At 44.9% G+C, this 22,850-nt stretch overlaps 1 protein-coding gene across 3 annotated transcripts in view; it reads left to right on the top strand.

Moving 5' to 3' along the window:
• Grik4 (glutamate ionotropic receptor kainate type subunit 4) overlaps nt 1–22,850 on the top strand; it is a 433,126-nt gene that overhangs the window by 402,698 nt on the left and 7,578 nt on the right. For 2 of the 3 annotated variants that reach the window (XM_031343458.1, XM_031343457.1), the window contains 4 exons: nt 505–678; nt 4,405–4,570; nt 6,271–6,413; nt 10,875–11,003. In XM_031343458.1, coding sequence (XP_031199318.1) covers nt 505–678; nt 4,405–4,570; nt 6,271–6,413; nt 10,875–11,003 — 612 coding nt within the window. Of the gene's footprint in view, nt 1–504; nt 679–4,404; nt 4,571–6,270; nt 6,497–10,874; nt 11,004–22,850 lie in introns of all 3 variants that reach the window. The other variant, XM_031343459.1, reaches the window with a different exon arrangement.

The following is a 22,850-nucleotide window of genomic DNA, read 5'->3' as shown; positions in this document are numbered from 1 at the left end:
ACAAGCCTTCCTGGCAGCTCTGATGTAGCTGGAGTTTGAGACTTGTAGACCTAGGGTGAGTGTTTTATAAGCTAGGGCCCTATGGGACCCTGGGAAATTTTCCTGGTCTCCTCAGGAATTCACCATGAAAAAGCAAGACCCCTTCCAGGCTCCCACCCCTTTCTGACAAAGTCATCACATTTAGTCATTTTAAATATTGGAGTTGAACATCTGAATTTCCTTAAGGGAGAAATGTATTTATTTGAAGGATTCAATAAAAATAGTTTGAGAAACACCAACTTCTCAAACTATTGAAGGGGTGAGTCCAGCCCACCTCACCCCTTCCATAGGAAAAAGAAATCCAAGAATCCAGGTATAGCAGAGGGAAGTAGTAGACCATCCCCACCCCCCCACCTCCACCCCCCACCCCATCACACAGGCATAGCCAGGAAGATGAGTTGTGCAGCTCTTCAGCACCTTGTGTCTACCCTCCTCACCCCAGGAATGTGGTCTTCTTTCCTGCAGGTTAACTCCCTACGAGTGGTACAGCCCACATCCTTGTGCGCAAGGTCGGTGTAATCTCTTGGTCAACCAGTACTCCCTGGGCAACAGTCTCTGGTTTCCGGTTGGAGGCTTTATGCAGCAAGGCTCCACCATCGCCCCTCGAGCTTTGTCCACACGCTGTGTCAGTGGTGTCTGGTAAGGTCCAGCAAGAGACCCAGGGCTAGGGGACTGAACTAAATAGAGACTGGTGGCCTAGTGGTGGTGGTGCATGCCCTCAGTCCTAGCCCTTAGAAGGCAGAGGCAGGTAGAGGTCTGAGTCTGAGGCCAGCCTGGTCTACAGAGGGCGTTAGCCAAGATAGCCAGCACTACACAGAGTAACAGACTAGGCCTTCCCAATGGCAAAGAGAGCAACCAGGAAGATCTGCCTTGCCAGGTAGACCCTAGCAGGGAGCCAGCTGTCTTAAAAATTCAGAGGGTGATGGGCAATGTGGATGTGGGAGGTGGGGTCAGAGGGGATGAAGGATCAATACTATTTAGTCTATCCTAGCACCTAGCCCTGTTTCTGGGTACAGAGGAGAACCAAGACAATAGAGAGAAAGAAGAAAGAAAGAAAGAAAGAAAGAAAGAAAGAAAGAAAGAAAGAAAGAAAGAAAGGAAGAGGAGGAAGAAGAAGGAAGGAGGGAAGGAAGGGAAAGAAAGAAAGAAAGAAAGAAAGAAAGAAAGAGAGAAAGAAAAAAAGAAAGAGAGAAAGAAAGAGAGAGAGAGAGAGATAAAAGGAAACAGCCTTGGTGGTCTATAGCAAACAAAACAAAACAAAACAAAACAAAAACAAAAAACAACGACCAACCTGAAAACTGACTGAGATTGAGTGGCTTGGCCAATAGAGAGCATATGCAGATTTATGCAAATAAGAAGCCTGCAGTAAAGTCCCTGAAGGAGAAGACTCCTCTAATCTCCCCTCCCAGCTTTCCCAGCCTCTGTCTTTCTGGTCAACCAGTACTCCCTGGGCAGCAGCCTCTGGTTTCCAGTTGGAGGCTTCATGCAGCAAGGCTCCGCCATCGCCCCTTGAGCCTTGTCCACCCACTCCTGGCTCTGAGGCTGGCCTGTCTATCTCCGGAGCTATAGGAATGGTCAAACTCTTAGATTCTCTGATGGGCAAAAGATGCAACATTAGGAAATTTCTTTGAAAATTTAGAGAAGCTATGTAGAAATTAGGGAAATGAAGAACATATGCAGCCTAGAGAGACAAGTTTGCAAACTACAAGTATTGGATCCTCTCTTAGCAATCTACAATAGGTTTGACTGCCGTAGCTCTCAGAACTTACAGCCTTAGTCCTCCTGCCTCCTCCTCAGCTTGTTTAAGCCAAAGGAAGAGGAGATGAGGTATTTCTGTCCTCGATTACTAGTGCCTAGGTCATGCAGTTGGTCTAGAAGCAGGTAACAGAGTTGTTTCAGGAGCTGGGCTAGTAGCTGGGACAAGGATACCCCTTTTCTAGCTAGAGCCTTCATTTGCTCTCATAAATACAAAATATGCCAGGATTTAAGCCACTTGGGCAAGATGCTCACCTGCTCCCAGGCATTACTGAGAAGTTACTGAGTAGATTAACATACAGAACTGAGCTTTGTGTCCTGAAGAAGAGGATACTGTGTCAGCAGAGACGGTCACATAACTCCCTTGAAGCCTAGGAAAGTGAGGCAGAAAGCCTTGGAAGAGGAACATCCAGGGTGTTCATCTTGTTCCTTTGTTTTTCCTTCCAAAGGGTGCTCTTTACCACTGGTGTGCCTGGGGCCAAGAGTCTTTACCTGTTGCATCTACCATAGGCTCCCCACTACACCCAAGGAAAGCCTTCCTCCAGAGAGTTTTAGAAGCCCACATCCTGCAGGGTGCTGCTCTAAATAGCAAGCCTCAGATGACTGAGTCACTGTGTTCCAGAGCATGCTGGGAGAGGAACTCTGCAACAAAGAGCCGCCATGAGAGACCTTTACTAGCCCCCTGTCCACAGTTATCAGCATGTGTCTCTGCCTCCTGAGTTCTGAGATTATTAAAATCAAAGTTTAGTTAGTCCCCTAGGAGAGTGGAAGATCAGAAGACAGGACCCCCATGACCTGCCCTGGCCTCCCAGGCAGAGCAAGGGACAGAAAATGTCACATTGCTCAGAAGAGTGCAGGCTTTACAACTGCTGACATCCTCAGATGCAGGGGCACAGCCACACCAACTCCTTGGGGTAGCTTGGCCTGCACTGGGTCCACTGAGCTGGGTGACAGCTTGCCATTATGAGCGTGGCCCTGAACACCTACATGTCACCCAGGAAAGACCAGGCACCAGAGTGTGGTCATGAGCCCGAGAGAAGCTCCTAGACAGCTCTGCGGCCATGTCTACATTCAAGGTACATTAACTTTGCCTCTTCTCAGTGTATCCAGGCTGCTGCTGAACTTGGGCATGGCCCTAGGGATGGTCACAGTGTAAAGAGCTGAAGAGGGCAGTGCAGAGAGTGTGTCCTGAGTAGGGAGGGAAGCCTGTCACTTAGAGGGCCCTACGTGAGACAGCATCAGGGAGGTAGCCAGATGATTTTTATCCCCTTGCCAGTCTGGAGGCTTCTCCACATTTCTCTAGCTCTTGTGTTCATCTAGCTCCTTCTAGATTGCTGATCGCAAATGACATAGTACCTCATTTGCTGTTGCCAGGACCCAGAGATATGTAGGGCAGGTTATCATTATCCCCATTTATTAGATAAACACAGGAAAACCCAACAACTTTCCTTGCTATCATATTGATAACCAGAACAACAACAAAATAAAAATACAACCCCCCAAACAAAATACTCCACCTCCCTTGTGGTCTAGCATATAAAAGCCCATTGAGTTGGGGAATGGCCCTGTTGTATCTCCCTAGAAAGGCATCCAGCTGGAGTTCTTGGTAACCACAAAAGGGACAATGGGATTTCTTGGTCTTAAAAATCCACCTGTCAGCTGTCAGCTGCTGAGTCCCATGACAAATGCTATGCATTAACATAGCAGTGTCTACAGACTGGGCAGACTGGGCAAACCCTTGTAAACACGGAACTCACTGATCCTGAGTTGGTGATTCTCCAGCCTGATCCGTGGAGCTTAGATCTGTGTCTGAGCCCCTAACACACAAGGAGGTACTGATGTAGATCCAGCCTATTGAGCAGATGGGAAAAGCTTGCTTAACCTACCAGACTGAACACACTGCCGTTGGCATATACGCTGCATGCATTGCAGAATTATTCAAATTTCAAGTGAAATTCTAGCGACTCCATAAAATAGTCTTGTAAGTCTGAAGCAGCTTGTCCATTGTCGGAGGATTTTTCCAATTTCAACTTCTCGGCAGTCCAAAGACGCTTTTCACAAGCTCATCTTCATTTGAAGACTTTCTGCTGTAATGGTCGTAGAAGTGGCTGTGTGCAACTGTATCAGTATTTATCAAGGTACTTCCCAGAGCCTCTCTCTGCTTCCTGCAGTGGTTGGATAGTGCGTTCGCCTTCCTGAGTTGTAAGGATTAGCTGAGGTAGTGTATGTTGCTCATGTTAGGTATTCAGTACATGGCAGTATGCAGCAGCCCTGCACAAAGCCCTCACCTCATTCACTGGCTCATCTCCGATGGTCCCCAGACTCTCATGTGCATGGACTATACCTCTTTTGAATGACAAGAAATCACGTTTCAGAAATAAGAAAAAAACCCACAGCCAATTATTATTATCTTCCAGGTAACATTCACCAATTCGGTTAATGTATCTCGACATTGTATATCCTGCATCCTTCCCCTCCCTACACTGAGCTGATATCTCTTTCAGAGAAAGATACTTGCTCTCTTCTGCATCATAGCAGAACTGGACTCAGGAGCCTAAGCCTCCTGACAATGCCCAGGCAATGAAGCCTCTCTGGTATCTTCCTACATAGGTGGGCATTCACATTGATCATCATCTCTTCCTACACGGCCAACCTGGCAGCCTTCCTGACTGTGCAGCGCATGGAAGTGCCCATTGAGTCCGTGGATGACCTGGCTGACCAGACCGCCATTGAGTATGGCACGATTCACGGAGGCTCCAGCATGACCTTCTTCCAAGTAAATACTACAGCTCACCAGCATGGGGGAGGGCAGGAGGAAGCTGAGATACGTATGCATTCAAGATCACAACACCTCTACCCATCTCATTCCCTCTTTTGAGCATCTACCTCAGAGGTCTTCTTGGGGGCCTAGTTTCCTCCTGTTCCAAAAAATTTCCCGAGAATGAGGTCTCAGGAGGATTTTGTATGACTATCAACCTATCCCATATTGTTGCCGCATGAGCAGCTTGTAATACTTGAGATGGTTTTAGAACTAATGTGATGAAACCTTCTAAATTTATAATAGTTCTGTGTTTGTTTTATGTGCACTGTATGCTGTGGATCAAGCTTGCAGTCTTGTTTACATTACTGCATTGGATGGAGCTGATATGCTCATTTAAATTTTAAAAAGCGAGTTGGGTTTTATAGTTAGTACTCAGACAAAGAAAGATTAAAATAATACAGGGCTGGGGGTGGCTCCTTGGGTAAAATGTTTGCTGTGCAAATGTGAAAACTTGAGTTTGGGTCCCTAGCTACCCACATTAAAAAAAAAAAAGAGTGTGGTCATGTGCACTGGTAAACCAGTGCTGAAGGAGTGGAAACACAGACAAGTGCTACCCAGAGCTTACTCGCCAGCAGGATAGCCAATCAGTCAGTGGGCCTCAGACTCAGTGAGGAGACCCTTGCATCAAAAAAAAAAAAAAAAAAAACCCAAGGTGGAGAATAGTAAGACACCCAAATCCACCTGGACATGCATACCTATGTATAAACATAAACACAAACACATGTACCTGCACATGCACACAGTAGTGAAAATAGTGTGCCTATGACTAGCATTTAAGAAATGCTCAGTGAAGATGGCCTGGTCATTTCTCCTAGGCTTCTCCAGAGCAGACACATTTGGGTTCTTTGAGATATCGTCTTGTAAGTCTCAGGAGAAGCCCCTGCCACAGTATAGCGTTCAATGACAGTCAAGCTGATTGATCACCAGGGCTGACAGAAGCAGGCCGCGAAGAATAGCAGTTTTCATGTGCTTCAAGAGCTCCAGGGAAGATTTCCCCCAGGGGGCTCACAGTGTCTAACCAACTAACATCCAAGAAACTTGTTTTCACAGGAGATAGGCCAAAGACCTGCTGTCTGTTCTCCATAGGAGTCTCTGTGCCTGTTGGCATAGGGATGGGGAAGGCTTTATACAAACAGAGTTTGGATGGACCCCCAGAATTCTGTCTTGTTATTATTGGTAAAACAGAAGCCAGCCTTGGGTGGTGGAGTTAATACATTGGCTTAGGGTAGGTAGGAGGTATTCACACTGCTTCTTCAGGACTGTCTCTTTATTAGTCCTGAATGAATCTGTGTACACTGTCCCAAACTGAGGGACGATGAAAGACTATAACCAAAATTTGAATTCTGCCTGTCTGAGAAGGTTGGTGTTGAAGGAATTCTGGAAGGTAGCTGAGACAGAACCAGTGATTGACCAGTAGGCAGACCTCACAGGATAAGTCCCTTCCTCATCTCCTATTAAAGGCACAGGTCTCTCCTCCATCAGGCAATGGCAGTGACCCTCTCAGGGCGAGGTGATAGAAATGAAGAGGTTCTTGGCTGTGCTGTGGGGTGCAGGGGCAGAAGGGCCCACCTCGTGATTCTTTGATGCTCTCCTTTCTTAAGCCAACATTTCCCTTTTAGTTTCTCAACTTTGTTTCCTTCCGATGTTTTCCCCAGAATTCCCGTTACCAGACCTACCAACGCATGTGGAACTACATGTACTCCAAGCAGCCGAGTGTCTTTGTGAAGAGCACAGAGGAGGGAATTGCCAGGGTGTTGAATTCCAACTATGCCTTCCTTCTGGAGTCCACCATGAACGAGTACTACCGGCAGCGAAACTGCAACCTCACTCAGATTGGGGGCCTGCTGGACACCAAGGGCTATGGGATTGGCATGCCAGTCGGTATGCAGGAGAGCCACAGCCTTTGGGTATAGCTCCCTCCAGGCAGGGTTAGGGAAGCCAAAGCCGCTGAATGCTGTCTAGAGTTCCTTAGTCAACACACATGGACATACACACACCAGAACCAACAGGTTTGAGAAGGGCTTTAAGTAGGCTTCCTTATGGTTACAAAACAAAAACAAAACAAAACAAAACAAACAAGCACATGTACTTGTTTTCCTTCCTTACTTCCCCCTCCCTCCTCCCTCCCTTCCTTCTTCCCTCTTTTCCTCCCTCCTTCCTTCCCTCCTTTCTTTCTCCTTTTTGTTTTTTTAAGACAGGGTTTCTCTGTATAGTCTTGGATGTCTTGGAACTCACTCTCTAGACCAGATTGACTTTGAACTCAGAGATCTGCCTGTCTGTGCCTCCTGAGTTGTTGGGATTAAAGGCCTGTGCTACCACCACCTGGCTGCACATGTACCTCTAAGCAGAAATAAGTGTGTATGTGTGTGTGTATGAATGTGTGTACATTTGTGTATGTATGTATATGTGTGTATGTCTCTCTGTGTGTATGTATATATGGGTGTGTGTGTGTATGTGTGTGTGTCTGTATGTGTTCATGTGTCCATGTGTGTATGTGTGTCTGTGTGTGTATATGTGTGTGTGTCCGTGTGTGTCTGTGTGTCCATGTATATCTGTGTGTCCATGTGTGTATGTGTGTCTGTGTGTGTCTTTGCGTGTGCCCTGTGTATATGTGTGTCTGTGTGTGTCCCTGTCTGTCTGTGTATGTGTCCACATGCACACATGTGGAAGTCATTGGTTGACATTGGATGCCTTTCTCAGTTGCTCTCTATCTTAGCTTTTGAGATAGGATATCTCATTGAATCTGGTGCTCACTGCTTTGGCTAGACTAAGCCCCAAGATCCTCCTGTTTCTGCCTCCTCACCCTCAGAATTACAGGTGTGCACTACCACGCATCCACTTTTACTTGGGTGCTAAAGATCTGAATTCAGGTCCTTGTGTTTGCCCAGAAAGTACTTTACCAACTCAGCCATCTCTCCAGCTTCCTAATTCTTAATTAAAGAACTAGTTGACTACTTATTTATTAATTTACTATTCAGGGATAATTCTAACTATTGAAGAGTATTGATGCCCCAGCAGAGACATTAGGGCTTGTTCTCTTTGTCTCTGGGTTTGGCATGTTGGCCATTTCTCTGTTGATCAATGTCTCTACTAACAATGTGAAGAAAGAAACATTACAACACACCTTGCTGATTGTAGTTCACTGACAAGGTTACAGGAGATGACATTCAAACTCTGTGTAGATTTCACTGCTCTGTCTACTCTGACTTGGTGTGGGTCATTGAGAACAGGCACTAATGTACCATGCATGTACTGGGTGCCATCTGGTTTTGTAAGTTGTTTGGCTTCTAGAACGGTGCCGCAGCTGGGCTTCTCAAAGGACATTCACTTTGCTGATAGCTCTACTACCAGGAAATCAGGAGACTTATTCAGCTGTTGTGATTTCGAGGGATCTAAGCACAGCCTCTGGGTGATTCTATGTGGAGCGTTGACTGCACCGCTGTGTCAAGCTCTCCTGATGTAAGGCTGTTCTTGAAGAAGGTGGCAGGCAAAAGAATCAAGACATGGGGACATTAGCATGTGAGAGCTCTGATCTTTTGCATGCAGACCTTGTAATCACATTTTACGTCCTTGGATCGATCTTTCCCTGACTGGAAGTGTTATAAATTGCAGAATTCATTCACACCTTGGAATATAATGAGCATGGTCTTGGAGACCTGGCTGTATGTAGTACCTCAGAGAGGTGCTTTAATGTATCTTAGCCTTGGTTATCCAAGAAATAGGATTACTTTTCTCATACCTACTCAGGAAGTCACCATGTGGGTTAGGGCTGTAGTTGGTCAAGTGCCTTCCCTAGATATCTCACACTAAGTGAGGAATATTAGTGTCCTCATTTTTCCCATAGTTCCCTATGTTGTTTGGTAAAAGAAGATTGCTTCTTAAAACACTGATTAGAAAGCAATCAAATGAGCCTGGGAAATAGTGAAGGTCCTCTCTGAATGCTGTCGGGTCTGACACCTGAGGCTGTGTCGACCAGAAACTTTACTCTGTGCACTGGCAAACCTTCACAGACTCTGTTTACGGTCATACTTTTTCAGTGCCCATTAATATTACAGATTTTTTGAGCCTCTTTGGGAAATGCACTGGCTGACATTTTCTTTCAAGATGGTGGGGTAGATCATGAAATGAACTTGGGGTGCACCTCGGTAATACTTTAGTGGCTCAATAATTTAGCCTAAATGTCAAGTGCTTCCTTTCACAGAGAACTTGACCACACATAGTTGAGGTGAGAGACCAGCTCTAGAAAATTTTATTTATAACCAAGGGAAAAAAATGGCAAGAAAGGCCTTTGTCTTGACCCTGTCATGATATTGGTTTTATGGGTCTCATCTCACTTAATCGTGCCATGTGAAAGGTAGACTTGGCTATGCTCATGCTGCAGAGAACAGAAATTGTCCAAGGTAATAAACTAGGAAAAGAAGCCTTGAACCTAGGATACTGCTCTTCAAACACAATACTTTCCAGAATAGACTACATTGAGGTAAGAGTCCCCCAACTAGCCAGCACAAGATAGATGGGGTGGAGGTGTACTGTGTGGGGAGGTTCATGTTCTCACCTCAAGTGAGGCTGGGAACAACACTATGCTACTACTGATGCATTATGCAGCCAATTATGAGGCAAGATTCAGATTCTCCGAGGTGATACTCCCTGCCATTCATTTCTGTAGGAGGAAAGAGAGTTACTACAGAATGAGTGGCATGGTTGGGTCCAAGGAAAAGAAGAAACCCAATAAGGAAAAATGAAAACTGAATCAGATGGCTCTGGAGCAGAGAAAGCAACCAGAGAGCAGGCAGAACCACCTTCAGTGCAGCCCTGGGCCACTGTGGGTTTGGATAGAAGTCCCTTGCATCATGCAACTGCCTGGAAATTCTAGAATATTGTCTTTAAATCTAGATAGTGTTAGCCTAACATCTGTCCATATATACAGGGTAACTTGTTCATGTTCTCACTCACTACAAGTGTGTATTACACGCCCTTTCTACAGATGACTATTCATGGACATCCATGACAAAAAAAAATACATTCAAAGCTGCACGTGTGTCGTGGGTTCACTCACCCTCATTGTACCTAAAGAAGTGCAGACTCTACTGTATAGTAATGCAGTTCGTGGCCCAGCCGCTTGGGTATTGTCTTGGAGCTTACCCAAGATGCAGAATTTTGAGTCCTGCCCTGAACCTATTGAATCAGAGATTTCCATTTAACAAAATCCCCAGGTGATTCCTACACACATTAAATGTGAAACCCTTACTGCTGTGTCCAGGCTTCTTCCTTGTACCCAAGATCATAGGCATTCTCAGAGGTGCCGGCCTACACACAATCTTTGTAGGGATTGGGAAGGCAAACTGGGCAGCCACATTGTTTTCCAAGACTCTTGACAGCTTTTTCTTAATGATCACAGGCCTCTACCTGTTGTGGGACATTGAGCTTTCCTTGAGTCCATTTAAGCCCCCCCCCCTTTTTTTTTTTTTTATGATTAGACTTGGATTCTAGAACCAAAACTCCTCAACCATATTCTATTGGAAAATTTTTCAAATAATTGTATCCAACAGAAAGAAGCCTGTTTGGTGGAGAAGAGGCAACAGGGACATGGAGTGATTGGCAGGGCTATAGGCTCTGGTGAACTCAGCTATGAGAGTTGAGGATATCCAGTGACTGGCTTCTCCATATAGAAAGATGAGAGGATGCTCTGGTTAGCTCTTCTTTCAGTGGTTTATGGCTGCTTATGGTAAAGGATTATAAAGTATACTGTGACAATATTTACAAGTGCCCAAGAAATGAATAGGTGTGAAGTAGAAAGCTGGACATTTGACTGAGAGGTTTGTGTCACATGAACTCACATGGTGGCTTCCTAGAGGCTAACAGGTAGATCTCCATCCAGTTTCCTGAGTGTCATTCTGCAGGTTGTTGAGTTCTGATAGGCCTTCTATTTAAGTTTGAAAGTGGGGGTGCTAGGCAGGGAGATGGATAACACAAATGTCCGGGAAGCCATTACTCAGCCCATCATAAGAGGGCCATGTTAGTCATGTGGCAGAAAGGAAGTGGAGGAGCAGAGAAGGATGTGTAAACCAGAAAGCCCTTCTTTTAGCAGAGGAGATGGAGCTAGAAGAGAGTGGCCTTGGAGACAGGTGCCACCTGCTGTGTCTGTGCCCCTCCCAAGGTTCAGATTGACAGAGTGGCCAAGAAGGATTCTGGGAAGGGGAGCACCATGTGTCTAGAAGAACAGCCACATCATACTCTGGGTTTTCCTTTGACTCCATAGGCTCAGTGTTCAGGGACGAGTTCGACCTGGCCATTCTCCAGCTGCAGGAGAACAACCGCCTGGAAATTCTGAAGCGGAAGTGGTGGGAAGGGGGAAAATGTCCCAAGGAGGAGGACCACAGAGCCAAAGGTAAGGAGGACCACTGAGCCAAAGGTAAGCACCTTTGCGTCTTTCCCCTACTTGACAGAACCAGCACGGCCTTGCTCTCCAGCCCAAAGTCCAAGCAATCACTTGTAGGATTCTTTGACACCAAAACCTAGATTGGGATGCTAGGGACCAGACCTATCCCAGAGTTGTTTCTGCAATAGGCACCAGTGTCCCCTCATACAGAGACCTCAGAGATGCTATGTTATCTGAATCTATCCCTCAAATTCCAGTGCCATTGTCACCAGCCTGGCCCATAGCTAAGTGGCATTCTTCTCTATTGCTGTGATAAAAGATCAAATGAAGGCATGGTGTCAGGAGCAAGTAACTGGGGACTCACATCTTGAATAGCAAACACCAAGCAGAGAGAGCAAACTTGGAATGACCCATAGCTTTGAAACCTCAGGGCCCATCCTTCAGTGACATCCTTTCCCCAGAAGGACCACGCTTCCTTAGCCTCCCCAATGAGTATAGCCAACTGAAGACCAAGTATGCAAATCCTATGGGGGACATTCTCATTCAAGCCCACACATCTGTCCTTCTCTCTTCCCTCTTGTGTGGTTGATTGCAATAGCTTGATCTTCTTTTTCCATTTATGCATCTTGACAGTGGCCAGAGTGATTCATGTTTAAGATGCAAATTAGACCATAGCATCCCTCTGCATGAGCCTTTCAGCAACTTTCTATCTCACTCAGAATAAGTTTCAGGTTCCCTGGAGCCTCAAGGCTATCTATCACCTCCCCAACACTCTCTCTTATTTCTGAAACTCCCCAAGCTTCCCCCATCCTGCATCTACCCTGGAGCCAGAGCACCTGTTCATTCTCCAGGCTCCCTCAGGAAGGACTGCATCCCCTCCTAACCGAACCTTTTTCTTTCAAGGCTGTACTACAACCATACAGTATCTCCTAATTTTTTATTTGCTCACTTTCTTTTATTAGAGTGAAGATTTTAGAAGACAAACCTTGGGGTTTGTCTTCCCAAGGCCAGCATAGGATATTTTCTTGAAAGAAAGAAACAAAGAAAGGATTGTTGGGTGGATGGGTGGACAGACGGACAGATGGATGGATGGATGGATGGATGGATAGAAGGATGGATGGATGGTAAATAAAAGAATGAACACTACATTGGGTTGAATGCAAAGCAGCCACAGACTACCTGTGCAGTAAGGAGTGCAGAGTGTCCCTGAGCACCCAGGAGACGCAGGCAAGTTCTGATTACACCTGGCACAGACTCACTAATGCCTACTAGTTATTTTTGGATAGCTCATATTCTCAACATATACTGACTTGGACAATAAATAATCTGGTCACCCTTGCAGTCTACTTGCAGCCTCGCTAAAATATGCAACAGATTTACCTGTGCATGCTCTCCCTTCGGAAGGAGTAGGATGAAGGAGAGCAAGCACTTGCCTTTCTGCTTGGCATGAATGATTATCCCCACAAGACTTTCAGAGCCACTGTGTTTCTAAGTGTTTATATGTAGACTTTCATCTGGCCAGGCCGGGTCTTAGGGATATGGCTCTAGAAGGATGGTTATAAACAATGTAAAAGAAATCCTGCCTTCTTAGGAAGTTATGAAGCCACATGCTTCTTGGAATGCCCCCTTCACAAAGGCCAGAGCCACCCATTGGGATGGCCATGAGTTGGCACGGGGCATTGGCAGATCGCATTTAAATCCCAGCTCCACCCATTGCTAATCTGTAAATGTAGACATCTAGTTAATGTGGCGGAGCCCACTTCTGCATTTGTGATGACTATAGAAACCAGCGTGCTCTAGACTTGCTGGGAAGCTGAATCAGAGGCTGGAGAGTACTAGGTTCTGTTCATAGAAGAGCCCAGAGTATCTATTATTGCTCTGCTCTGGAACATGGCCCATGCTACTCTGAGAATCCCGGGATGGTCTGTTCTGTGGTATGTCTACAAAGGACTCATTTCCAACTGTCAGCCAGCCAATCAGTCCTCCAACAACAGGAGATACTCAGGGACAATGAGATATGTTGTTCCTGGGAAAAAGCAAGTCATACAGACTTACCATTAAGGATTACAGGAAAGATTATCAAGTAGCCTCAGTACTGGCCAGACTACAGGGAAAAGTCTGGGTTGAGTGTAGGGGAGACTGTTACATTTTATCCCCGGAACAAAATAATGAGGAAGATACAGAGCAAAATATCTAGACATGCTTACAGATTGGGTATAACAAAGTAGATTTTGAAAATGCCCAGAACCTGAGCAGGTAAGGACAGTGTGAAGAGGGCATCGCAGACAAATAAGCAGCATAATGAAGGATAGGGAAGCTGTGAAGGGCAACACACAGGGGCGGGCTATGTGGGGCTACTGAAGCCTTGGCTCAACACATGGGCCAGTTTGAGGAAGATGTAGATGTTGGAGGTTCTAGAGTAAGCTGCTGTGGAACTGCAAAAGCCGGTCCTGTATGTGGTGTCAGAAATTATTTGGAGAGCATCTCTGATTCCAAAAGACAGCAATTGCCTTGGGAGACGCTCTGTCTAAACAATTCAAACTCATGGCAGACACGACGCTGTTGAAGGGTCAGACTCTGGGTTTGCTAGAGAAGTATTTTGGAATCCAGACATTTTCTTGTTGTGTGCTGAAGGAAAATGATAATGCCGATGACAGAAGTTAACAAGTAAACAAAACAAAGACTCAAAGCCACCAAGTCTGGAAAAAAGATAAAAGGATGGCCTAAACAGGGCATGTTGGGTTGTGGCCTATTCCTGCCTAGGAGACTGTTCCAGGCTGACATCTACCTCTGGTGTCACTCCCAGAATGAGCTGAGGATTGCAAGAGCTACAGAGAGATCTTTTTGTCACCGTTAGCATTTGTAAAATTCCAGAATTATATGACATACCACAACAGGGTATCCGAGTGGGAAGAGGCACTTGGGGACAGAGAGCAGAGAAAGCAAAAGGTCTGAAAGTTTCCCAAGTTCCCAGACAAGAGCATTGGAAATCTGGGTGTTTAAAAGTAGAAGGGGAGATGTCCACCCACTTTCTGTGAAACATTGTGGTCCCTTCCCACCCTACGGCCGAAAGTATACCCAGTGAAAGAAGAAAAAGACTTAGAGAACATGCTGAATTTTACCTGAATTTAAACCAAAAACTACTGAGAAATCTGTGTGCTTGGCACTAGAATGAAAATTGAAGTTTGAGGTAGAAGTTACGTTCATTCACAGGAAAGTAAAGGTATTCTCTGCAGCTGTTGGCTTGGAAATCCTTCCCCATTCCACAGAGGTTAACGGAGACTGATGAGATAGCAGAGGTGGAGGTGGAAGGAAGAGAGAAGCAGATGGGAGTCAGCCCCCTGCCCCTGAGAAAGATAAAATGGCATGAACAGGAGGCCTCATTGTGGTGTTCATGGAGACCAAGTGTTCTCTGGCTTAGAGGGAAGAACTGACAGATGAAAAAGAAGCCATCAGTGGAATGACCATGCCCAGGTCACTGTGCCTCAGGAGACACCTGGGTCTTCCCAACCTGCCAACACTAACTTGCATTTGCAGTGCCCTTTGGGACACAAGAGCGAACTCTATAGTAAGAGCCAAGATGCGGGAGCAAGGCTGTCTGGAGGATGCTCTGCACATTTCCATGAAAACCACAATGTCTGCTGCCTGGCCAGCTTCATGCAGTGACCCTTCTTCTGTCATGGCTGAAATCCAGACAAATTGTTCAGAGATGCTCAAGCCTCCTTGGCCAAGCAAAATCTCCTCGTGACTTCTTAACAGGCCATGCTGGAAGATATGGGGTGTGCCTCAGCTGCATTTTTCTCTGGCTAATTACCCATTGTGTTGGTCGTTGCCTCTAACTCAAGGCTCAAAGGACTCAGACATGGGGGAGCAGCGTGACACAAAAGATCTCTTCCTTGAAGTCTTTAAATGGCCACCAAGGGTTGAGCCATGGAAGCTTTCCCCCTTGTGTCTCAAATAGCAAGGGTTTTAATTTGCTTTCCCCAGCAGCTCTAGGGTCATCGTTCTTTTTATAGTTTACACCAGTTGGCTTTCATGTGCGCCTAAAGAAATGAGAGGACTATGGAAGAGCAAAGAGATTGAGGTGACTGGAAGTGGGAGGGGGTCTTTTTTTCCCAGAGACCTCTGAAACTGACAGTAACTACCAGCACTTTGGTCTCAATTAAAATGTACCAGACAACACGCGGGAGCCTAATGTAATCCTTTTCTGCTTTGTTATCCTATTAAAATGCACAAAATTTCAAAGAAAGGGTACTGATGCTTACCCTACTTTTAATCCAGCATTACAGCTCAGACACTAAGTCCAAGAAGAATCCGAACACTGAGGTAATGCCTCCTATCTCTAGCCTTCTTAACGGGGCCTTAACTTGGATCTTGTAAATGCAACAACCTTCCCCCTTCTCATCATAACCTCTCTTCTCTGCCCCTCCTGAAGTTTGGCAACCAGCTACCTTCCTACAAACACTGAGAAATAAGATGGCAGATCCTGTGGAAGACTGGAAATAACAAGAGGCCAGGCTCCATTCCAAGCTGTTTTCATTTTGCTCTGTTTTTTTTTCTCTCCTTTTTTTAAAAATGTATTTTATTTGTTTATTTTCTCACCCTGCTCCTATAAAAGGAAATCTTGCTAGCCATTCTCAGATGCCAGCATCCCCAAGCAAGGGGATTGAATTACCAAAGGCTTTGCAGAACAATCACTGGACAAAAGGTGGTGGGTGAACCCCAAGGAAATGAAATACCTTTATCTTGAAAAACACGAGCTCATAATCAGGGCTTCAAAGGAAGACAAATACTCCGTCAGGCTTTGAAAATCGGGGTCCCCTTTCAAGAATGGCAAAGAGGCAGTGCTGTTGACTTTTGGAACTCTTGGATAACAGGAAGCTTGCTGTCTGGCAGTGGGAATGAAAGCATGAGACATCTTAGAGAGAGTGGGGGTGGGCTCTGGGGACGCTTCCTCCCATTCTTCTCAGAGAGCCCAGCAGGCTCTCTTCTTTCTCTGGTTTCTTTGGAAAGCTCTGAAGGTGGGAACCGACTTTGGGAGTTTGATAGCAACTCAGGGAGATACTTCCAGGAAGCACCCCTACCCCATCAAGTCACACTGAACACTGGGTGGCAGAGAAACTCCAGAGGATTGTCAGAAAACACAGCAGGACCAGAAACAGAGATAAATGGTGACCTGGCCCATCTGCAATCAAGAAATACAACCATTCCGGAGACCAAACTTCTCTCTGTCTGGAAACTGAGCCAAGTTAAGCTGACACATCATTGCTTCAAACATCTGACATCATGTTCTGCAAGAGAGAAAGGGTTCCTGAAGTGAACTTGTAGCATGTATGTAGAATCCCTCATGCCTGGCACCTTGGAGGTTCTGGGAAATAAAGCCAGTTTTCAGGATGCCAGTTAAGTTCTATGAACATCTACTGTAGTGGAGGCATCACAGAGTGGCCGGATTGCTGCTGTAGTGTGAAGGCTGAGGGCTCTGCTTTTAATCTAGATTTGGGTGTGGAGCCGTGGGCAATGAATTTAAATTCTCTACTTTTGTTCCCTTGCCAGGAAAAGAGCCCCAAGTTGTCAAGGGCAACTACAAGATCAAAGTTAAAATGGTTTTCAAGGACAGAGTTAAAGTCCTTAGCATGGAACCTTGCTCATAGTAAACACTCCTAAAGGGAGCCTCCATATTTTTAGAGCACATAACGCTGCCATCAGATTTATTTAGATAGTACCCATTAGCTATGAAAAGTTGGACAGCCCACGTTCTCTGTCTTTTTAATGTTTTTATGTAGTAAGAACAGTGGATCTCTTCTCTAGCCTGTCTAATAATTGGAGGAGATTTGGAAAGTAGGATGAAGTGCCTCTCCTGTAATTGCAAGATTTCTCTAATGCGACTTTCAGTTTGTGTCCTTCTTCCTTCTTTTTCTCCAACTGTTTTTCCCAGAATCTGCTAGGTCTAAGTGAAGGATGTCACAGTGAGGGCAAGCAGAAAGGGCAAGCTTTCTTCTTCATAGTGCCAAGCAATGCAAATATGATGGTTACTGGCTGTGTAGGTCACTCTGTACATGCTAAAGGAGGAGCTGCTGTTTGCAACAGAGTCCCATGGAGATGGCCCTCTCTGATATGTCCACATGGCTGTAGGGGGATATGACTCTAAAATGATCGAAAGCCACATGGATCTGAGAATCTATGTTTCCAGATACTCTTGGAGAGTCTGACACTGCTCAGAGCTTAGCGCCTAGTACATTGTCCAGGTCATGGAAAATGCACCACAAAGATTTATTCATCAGCATCAAAGAGAACATATGATGTCACTTGTGGAGATTATGACTCTTGTCTGTCCTTTCTCTGTCTCTGTGTGGTGCAGCTGCCCCTCACCCACCTACAAACCATTGTTCCAAAAGAGAACAGCATGCATCATGTCTCAGGTACAGATAGATACACTGTTACTTGGAACTCAGTTCTGGTTTTAAGGGTTAATATTTACAGCTACCCGAATCTAAGAAATGATTCCTAGCTAGGCAGAGGGAAAGGAGGGGCAGGTGAGTGAGAACGATTTGAGTCTCTTCACCGCGGTATCTCCTGATGACGTCGGTTCCCCAATCACATTCCAGAGACAAAGAAAATAATGCATTTTCATTTGGGAGCTAGTATTTGTATTTGTGGGTAATCTGTGAGTGACAACAGAGCTAGTATTTCACCAACCAGGGATTTGTGAGGGGAGTCTGAGTCTATTTCAGCTAATGTGTGCTGATTGCTGAAGCACAGCTGAGGCCCAGGCTCCCAGTGTCAGGAGGAAACCCCAGTTTTAAAGCCATCTGTCTAGGTGGCTTACGTACTGCTGTGTACTGGAGAGGACCGAAGCAGTGACTAGATGATTTCCTAGTTCCTCTTGTAGGTGCTAAGGCATCTGTAAGGGTGACCAGGATCTTGCAGGCCAGAGCAAACTCTTTCCAAGCCCCAGCCGACGAATGGCTGTGTGCTGTGAAAGGCATTAGACTTCTAGGGGGATGACTGATGACAGTGTTAAGCAGAATGGCCTAGCTCTCTGAATGTGCCCCTCCCCCCTCCATCTGTTTCTCAGCTCTCACTCTGCCAGCAATCTATTCTTTCTTCTTACTTTCCAATAACTTCCTCAAGGCATGGCTGGTATACAGGCCTCACTCTGAAGAAGAGGAAGAAGAGGCCACTCAGTCAGGAGTTAGCAAGCTGGAGCCAGCAGCCATGATTAACAGGTTGGCCAGGAAAATCAAGAAGCTGGGAAAGAAAGACTGGGCCGATTGGTGGCTCCTGGTCTCTACCAGCATCGCGTTAAAACCTCAGCTCCTTCTGAAAGCGTGACTGTCAGAGTCAGAGTCGTCTTAGCACAGATCACATGGTCGCTTCTTCCCCTCCCCCACTCATCTAACACGGGGATCTATGTCATGGATTAGCCACATCAGTATTTTGCTGCCTTCAGAAGGTCTGGACCATCTGGTTGGCTGGAGCCCTCGCTGAGAGTGGTCACGGTTTACAGGTACCACACACGTGCATTTGATGAGGTCACAATGCAAATCCAGAGTTTTGTATACCATAGGCTTCTACATCTCGGTTATCCATCTCTTTCCTTCTGCTGTTTTATTTTTCTTCATTTTGTGTGTAGGTTTATGTGGTGTGTGTGTGTGTGTGTGTGTGTGTGTGTGTGTTCATGCGTTCTCAGGAGTACAGGTGCATGAGTGCCTGCCTGTTTGTGTATTTGGAGTTCCCAAGGTTGATTTTGAATCTTCCTTGATCACTTCCTACCTTTCCTTCTTAACGTTATGTCTCTCAGTCAAACCCAAAGCTTGCTAGTATGGCATCTTGTTCTTTCCAAGGCTGGAATTCTAGGCAAGCAAGCACATTCATAGGGAAATGCCGTAGGATTCTTGGTATCTGGACTCAGGCCTTCATGTTTTAACTGCTCAGCCATCTCTTCAGTCCCTTCTGGTCTTTTTTTTTTTTTCCTAGAGCACTTGCTGTGGGCCATATCCTATGATTGTGGGGTAGAGAATTAGAGAAGGCCTGGTTCTTCCCAATGAATTTAGTCTAATGGGAAATCTAGATTCATAAACGTGACTAACATGATTGTTGTGTACAAACAATTAGAATGATGCACAATGTGTTATTAGTGAGACACAAAAGCATCAGAGCAGACAGAGTTGTGTATGATCATGTAAGCCACCAAGATAAGGTGACCCTGAGTTCAGTGATAATGGATGAGGTTGGCCAGGTTTGTGTGTGTGTGTGTGTGTGTGTGTGTGTGCTCGAAGAAACTCTGGACTAGTTATTTTTTGCACTATCTATTAGCAGATAACCTGATAGACACATCTGTGGGGAGGAGGAATTTAATTTGATTTTCAGTTTTCAAGAAATTTCAACTCCCTGTGGAGGGAAGGCTAAGGTACAGTTCAGTCCACTGAAGCTTTAAAGCAGCGATTCTCAGTCTTCCTAATGATGTAACCCTTTAATACAGTTTCTTATGCTGTGGTGACCCCCAACCATGAAATTATTTCTGTATCTACCTCATAACTGTAATTTTGCTTCTGTTATGAATTGTAATGTCAATGTTTTTGGAGATAGAGGTTTGTCAATGGGGTCATGACTCACAGGTTCAGAACTGCTGCTTTAAGCCATTTGAAGAGGCACACATTCACATGGCGGTCAACCAGGAATCATTGAGAGGCCAGTCAGACCCAGAGGGGACCTGACCTGCTAGTGACCCATTTCTGCCAGCTGAGCCCCACATCCCAAAGGCTCCACAACCTTTTGCAAATGGTGCCACCAGCTGGAGACCAGGTGCTCAAATGCATGAGCCTGTGGGTAATATTTCAGACCCAAAGCCACAGAAGTGCTTAAAAGGAGTCAAAGTGCACAGACAGGAGCACCAGGGCATGCTGGGAAATGCAAACAGTTCTGTGTCGCTAGTGATGATGTCACAGGTTTTACATTTCGAAAAGATTAGTTTTGTGGAGTAGAACAGGAAATGGCTACGTGCAGAGACATCATTTTGAAGTTGATGCAGTTATCCAGGCAAGGGTTGGGGAAAACCTGAAGCAGAAAGGAGATGGGATGGATAGAGAGAAGGAGATCAAGATAAAGCCAGCAGGACTTGGTAGTAACCAGTGCTTGGAGGAGAGGCAAGAGACCAACAGCAAGCCTGGGTGACTGGTGAGGTTGGGAGAGGGCATGAAGCAGTGGTTTTATAAAGAGCCAGGAAGGGGAGTGTGATTGACAGTGCCCAATGCTGAGATGATTGACAGCATCCAGTGCTAAGAAAGGCTATGTAAGATCAAGGCTTGGAAATGCCCCTTAGCTGAAAAACAAAACGTGGGCAGTGCTATCAGAAGAGCAACCCACCGTCACATGCAAGGACAGCAGGTGATGCCAGCATGTGAGAGCTAACTAGGACTCGCAGAAGTAAACCTAGATTAGTAAATTCATTTTCTCCTTCAGGGCCTAAAATCTTCTCAGGTGTTCAAAATTATGTTTAAGTTCTGAAAAGAAAAATATCGGCTTCCCAATGCACAAAGAAAACTTGCAAAATTAAATTAAGACATGTTTAATTAAATATCTCCAAAATGGAACATTGTTCCAACTTCATTAATTTTTAAATTTAATATTCATAAAACTGCATCTCATTTAGATGCAATTTTGGGGTTAGATTTTCTCATTTTACAAACACTCCCTTCCATGCAGTGAGGGCTGAGAAATCACAGCCAATTGTAATTAACTATTTCTTTCTGCTCTGTAAAACCAGAAGCAAAGAAATTTTAGATACATTTGGTTGTAAGCTGTTGGGTTCATTTTCTTCTACCTGCTTTTATGTGGGATGGAGTTCCCAAATGTATGTGTTTTAGAGTGTGTTAAAATGATGCTGATGTTGACAGCTCTTAAGGTTCACAACGATAGGGAAGAGGGAGGAGGGTCATTGGGTGGATGGAATTGAAGTAGTCAAGAGTCTGAGAGGGGAAAGGCATGAACTGGAGAGAGCCAGTGGAGAGAGGAAGATGGGGAGGTTCAGGAGGTCACCGCCAGGGAGGTGGGGCAGGCAGACAGGGCACAGGTGACAGGTCCGGAGAGGAGAAACAACACCCTTCTAGAAACAGGAAGGAAGAACTCTTCTAGGAGGCCCTAGTCTTCTTCCCCATCTCAGATAGATCTGTCTTCAAGTGCTGGGATTATCTTGGAGTGTCCCAACATGACTTAAGGACTCCCTTTACCTGGGCAGATGGCCATCCTTACCATCACCAGAGTCACTTCTTGACTAGGCTGGCTGGAGAAGCTAGTGCTTCGAGGAGTCATAGGATGTAACAATGCCCTCCTTCTCACTCACTCCCTATCCATGGGCTGGAGCACCAGCCTTTAAACCACAGCCAGACCCTTGGGTATACTTCTTTCTTAAGAGACCCCCCATGCCTCATTCCCCAATCCATATGGATCCTGATATTCCTATACTCAAATGTCTTCTGTCTCCAGTGGCCCAGGTGTGAGGGGCTGGTATTTAAATGAACCCAACTAGATTCCTTTCCCATTTTTAAGATCCCTGCCATGGATTAACTGGGATGGAGGCCCCTACATCAATTGGTGCAGAGTTGGAAAAGCTCACCCATGAATCTGCAGACCAGAGTGCATGATCTGCTAAAATTGTAGCTCATGTGAAGCCTCAGGTCCACTGAAAACAAACTGTCATCTGGACAGAGAATGTAGTATACTGTGTTATTTAAAGAAAGAAAAGAACAGAACACATATCCATTGGGTTCTTTGTAATGAGAAACCCAAGGTATCTTGAAATGGCCAGGTAGCATCCTATTCCTGTTCCTTTCTGTGGAGTATCTTATAGGGTGCAAAACTGGCTCTTCTCGACTACAGCATAGCCCCATGACCCATGACAACTTAACTAAAGATCAGACGTGAAATAATTCTGAAGAGAATAAGACTTAAGCCTTCCAGTCACCAATTCCTTAGATGGAAGAGCTTTTGATCTATTGTTGTAGTCTCCATTCAAAGTGTTTCTGGTGCTTCTCTAAATTCAGTTTCTCCACAGCCAAAGAAAGCATCAAGTTGGCTTGCTAAGCTGCAAGTGAAACGGCCATAATCATTCTAAAAATACATATCAAGATATCTCTAGATATCTTGCTAAGCAATGAGGTTATAACCCAACTTTCTTTTTTTTTTAAGTTTTATTGCAATATGATGAAAAAAATTACATGATTTCAATTTATCTGAATTTGTTAACATTTAAAAACATATTTTAAGTAAATAGAATTAAATCACATTCTTGTTTTCCTTTTGTACCCCAACTTCTCCCAGAGACCCCCCTTTCAATACCTACAATATCTTTTCTATCATATTCTTTAAAATTTATAAAATATTATAACAATAAAAGTGAGTATTATAAAAGTTGTTTGATATAAAACAACAATCAATTTAAAAGTCTTATGTAGCTGCTTGTCTGCAGCAATACTGAAAATACAAACGTTTTTCTCAATATAAATTTTAAATAACTCCAAACATATTAACTGTATATTTCAAAATAGTACATCACTACTAATATTTTCTTAAATGAACATAAATATATAAAGTGTTTTTGTTTGTTTGTTTTGTATTTAGTAGAGCTTAAGATCTTGGCTTTTACTGTGGTAACTTGATACAAGAGTTACAAACGTCAAGCAAAGCATTCATTCTCACAGTTTGTTGTTCTCTTACAAGACCCCTCCCAATTTAATTGTCTACATTACTTTTGGGTATATAAATACTTTTAAAATATGTAAGCTGTTCAGAAAACCATAGTATACTTTAAAAACATGAAATAAACAATACTACTAATAGAGAGGCTGAGATAGGAGA

Source organism: Mastomys coucha, unplaced genomic scaffold (assembly GCF_008632895.1).
Source record: "Mastomys coucha isolate ucsf_1 unplaced genomic scaffold, UCSF_Mcou_1 pScaffold23, whole genome shotgun sequence".
NCBI classification, from domain to species: Eukaryota; Metazoa; Chordata; class Mammalia; order Rodentia; family Muridae; genus Mastomys; species Mastomys coucha.
Note: the sequence above shows the minus strand (reverse complement) of the source record. Positions and strands in the feature narration are given on the sequence as shown.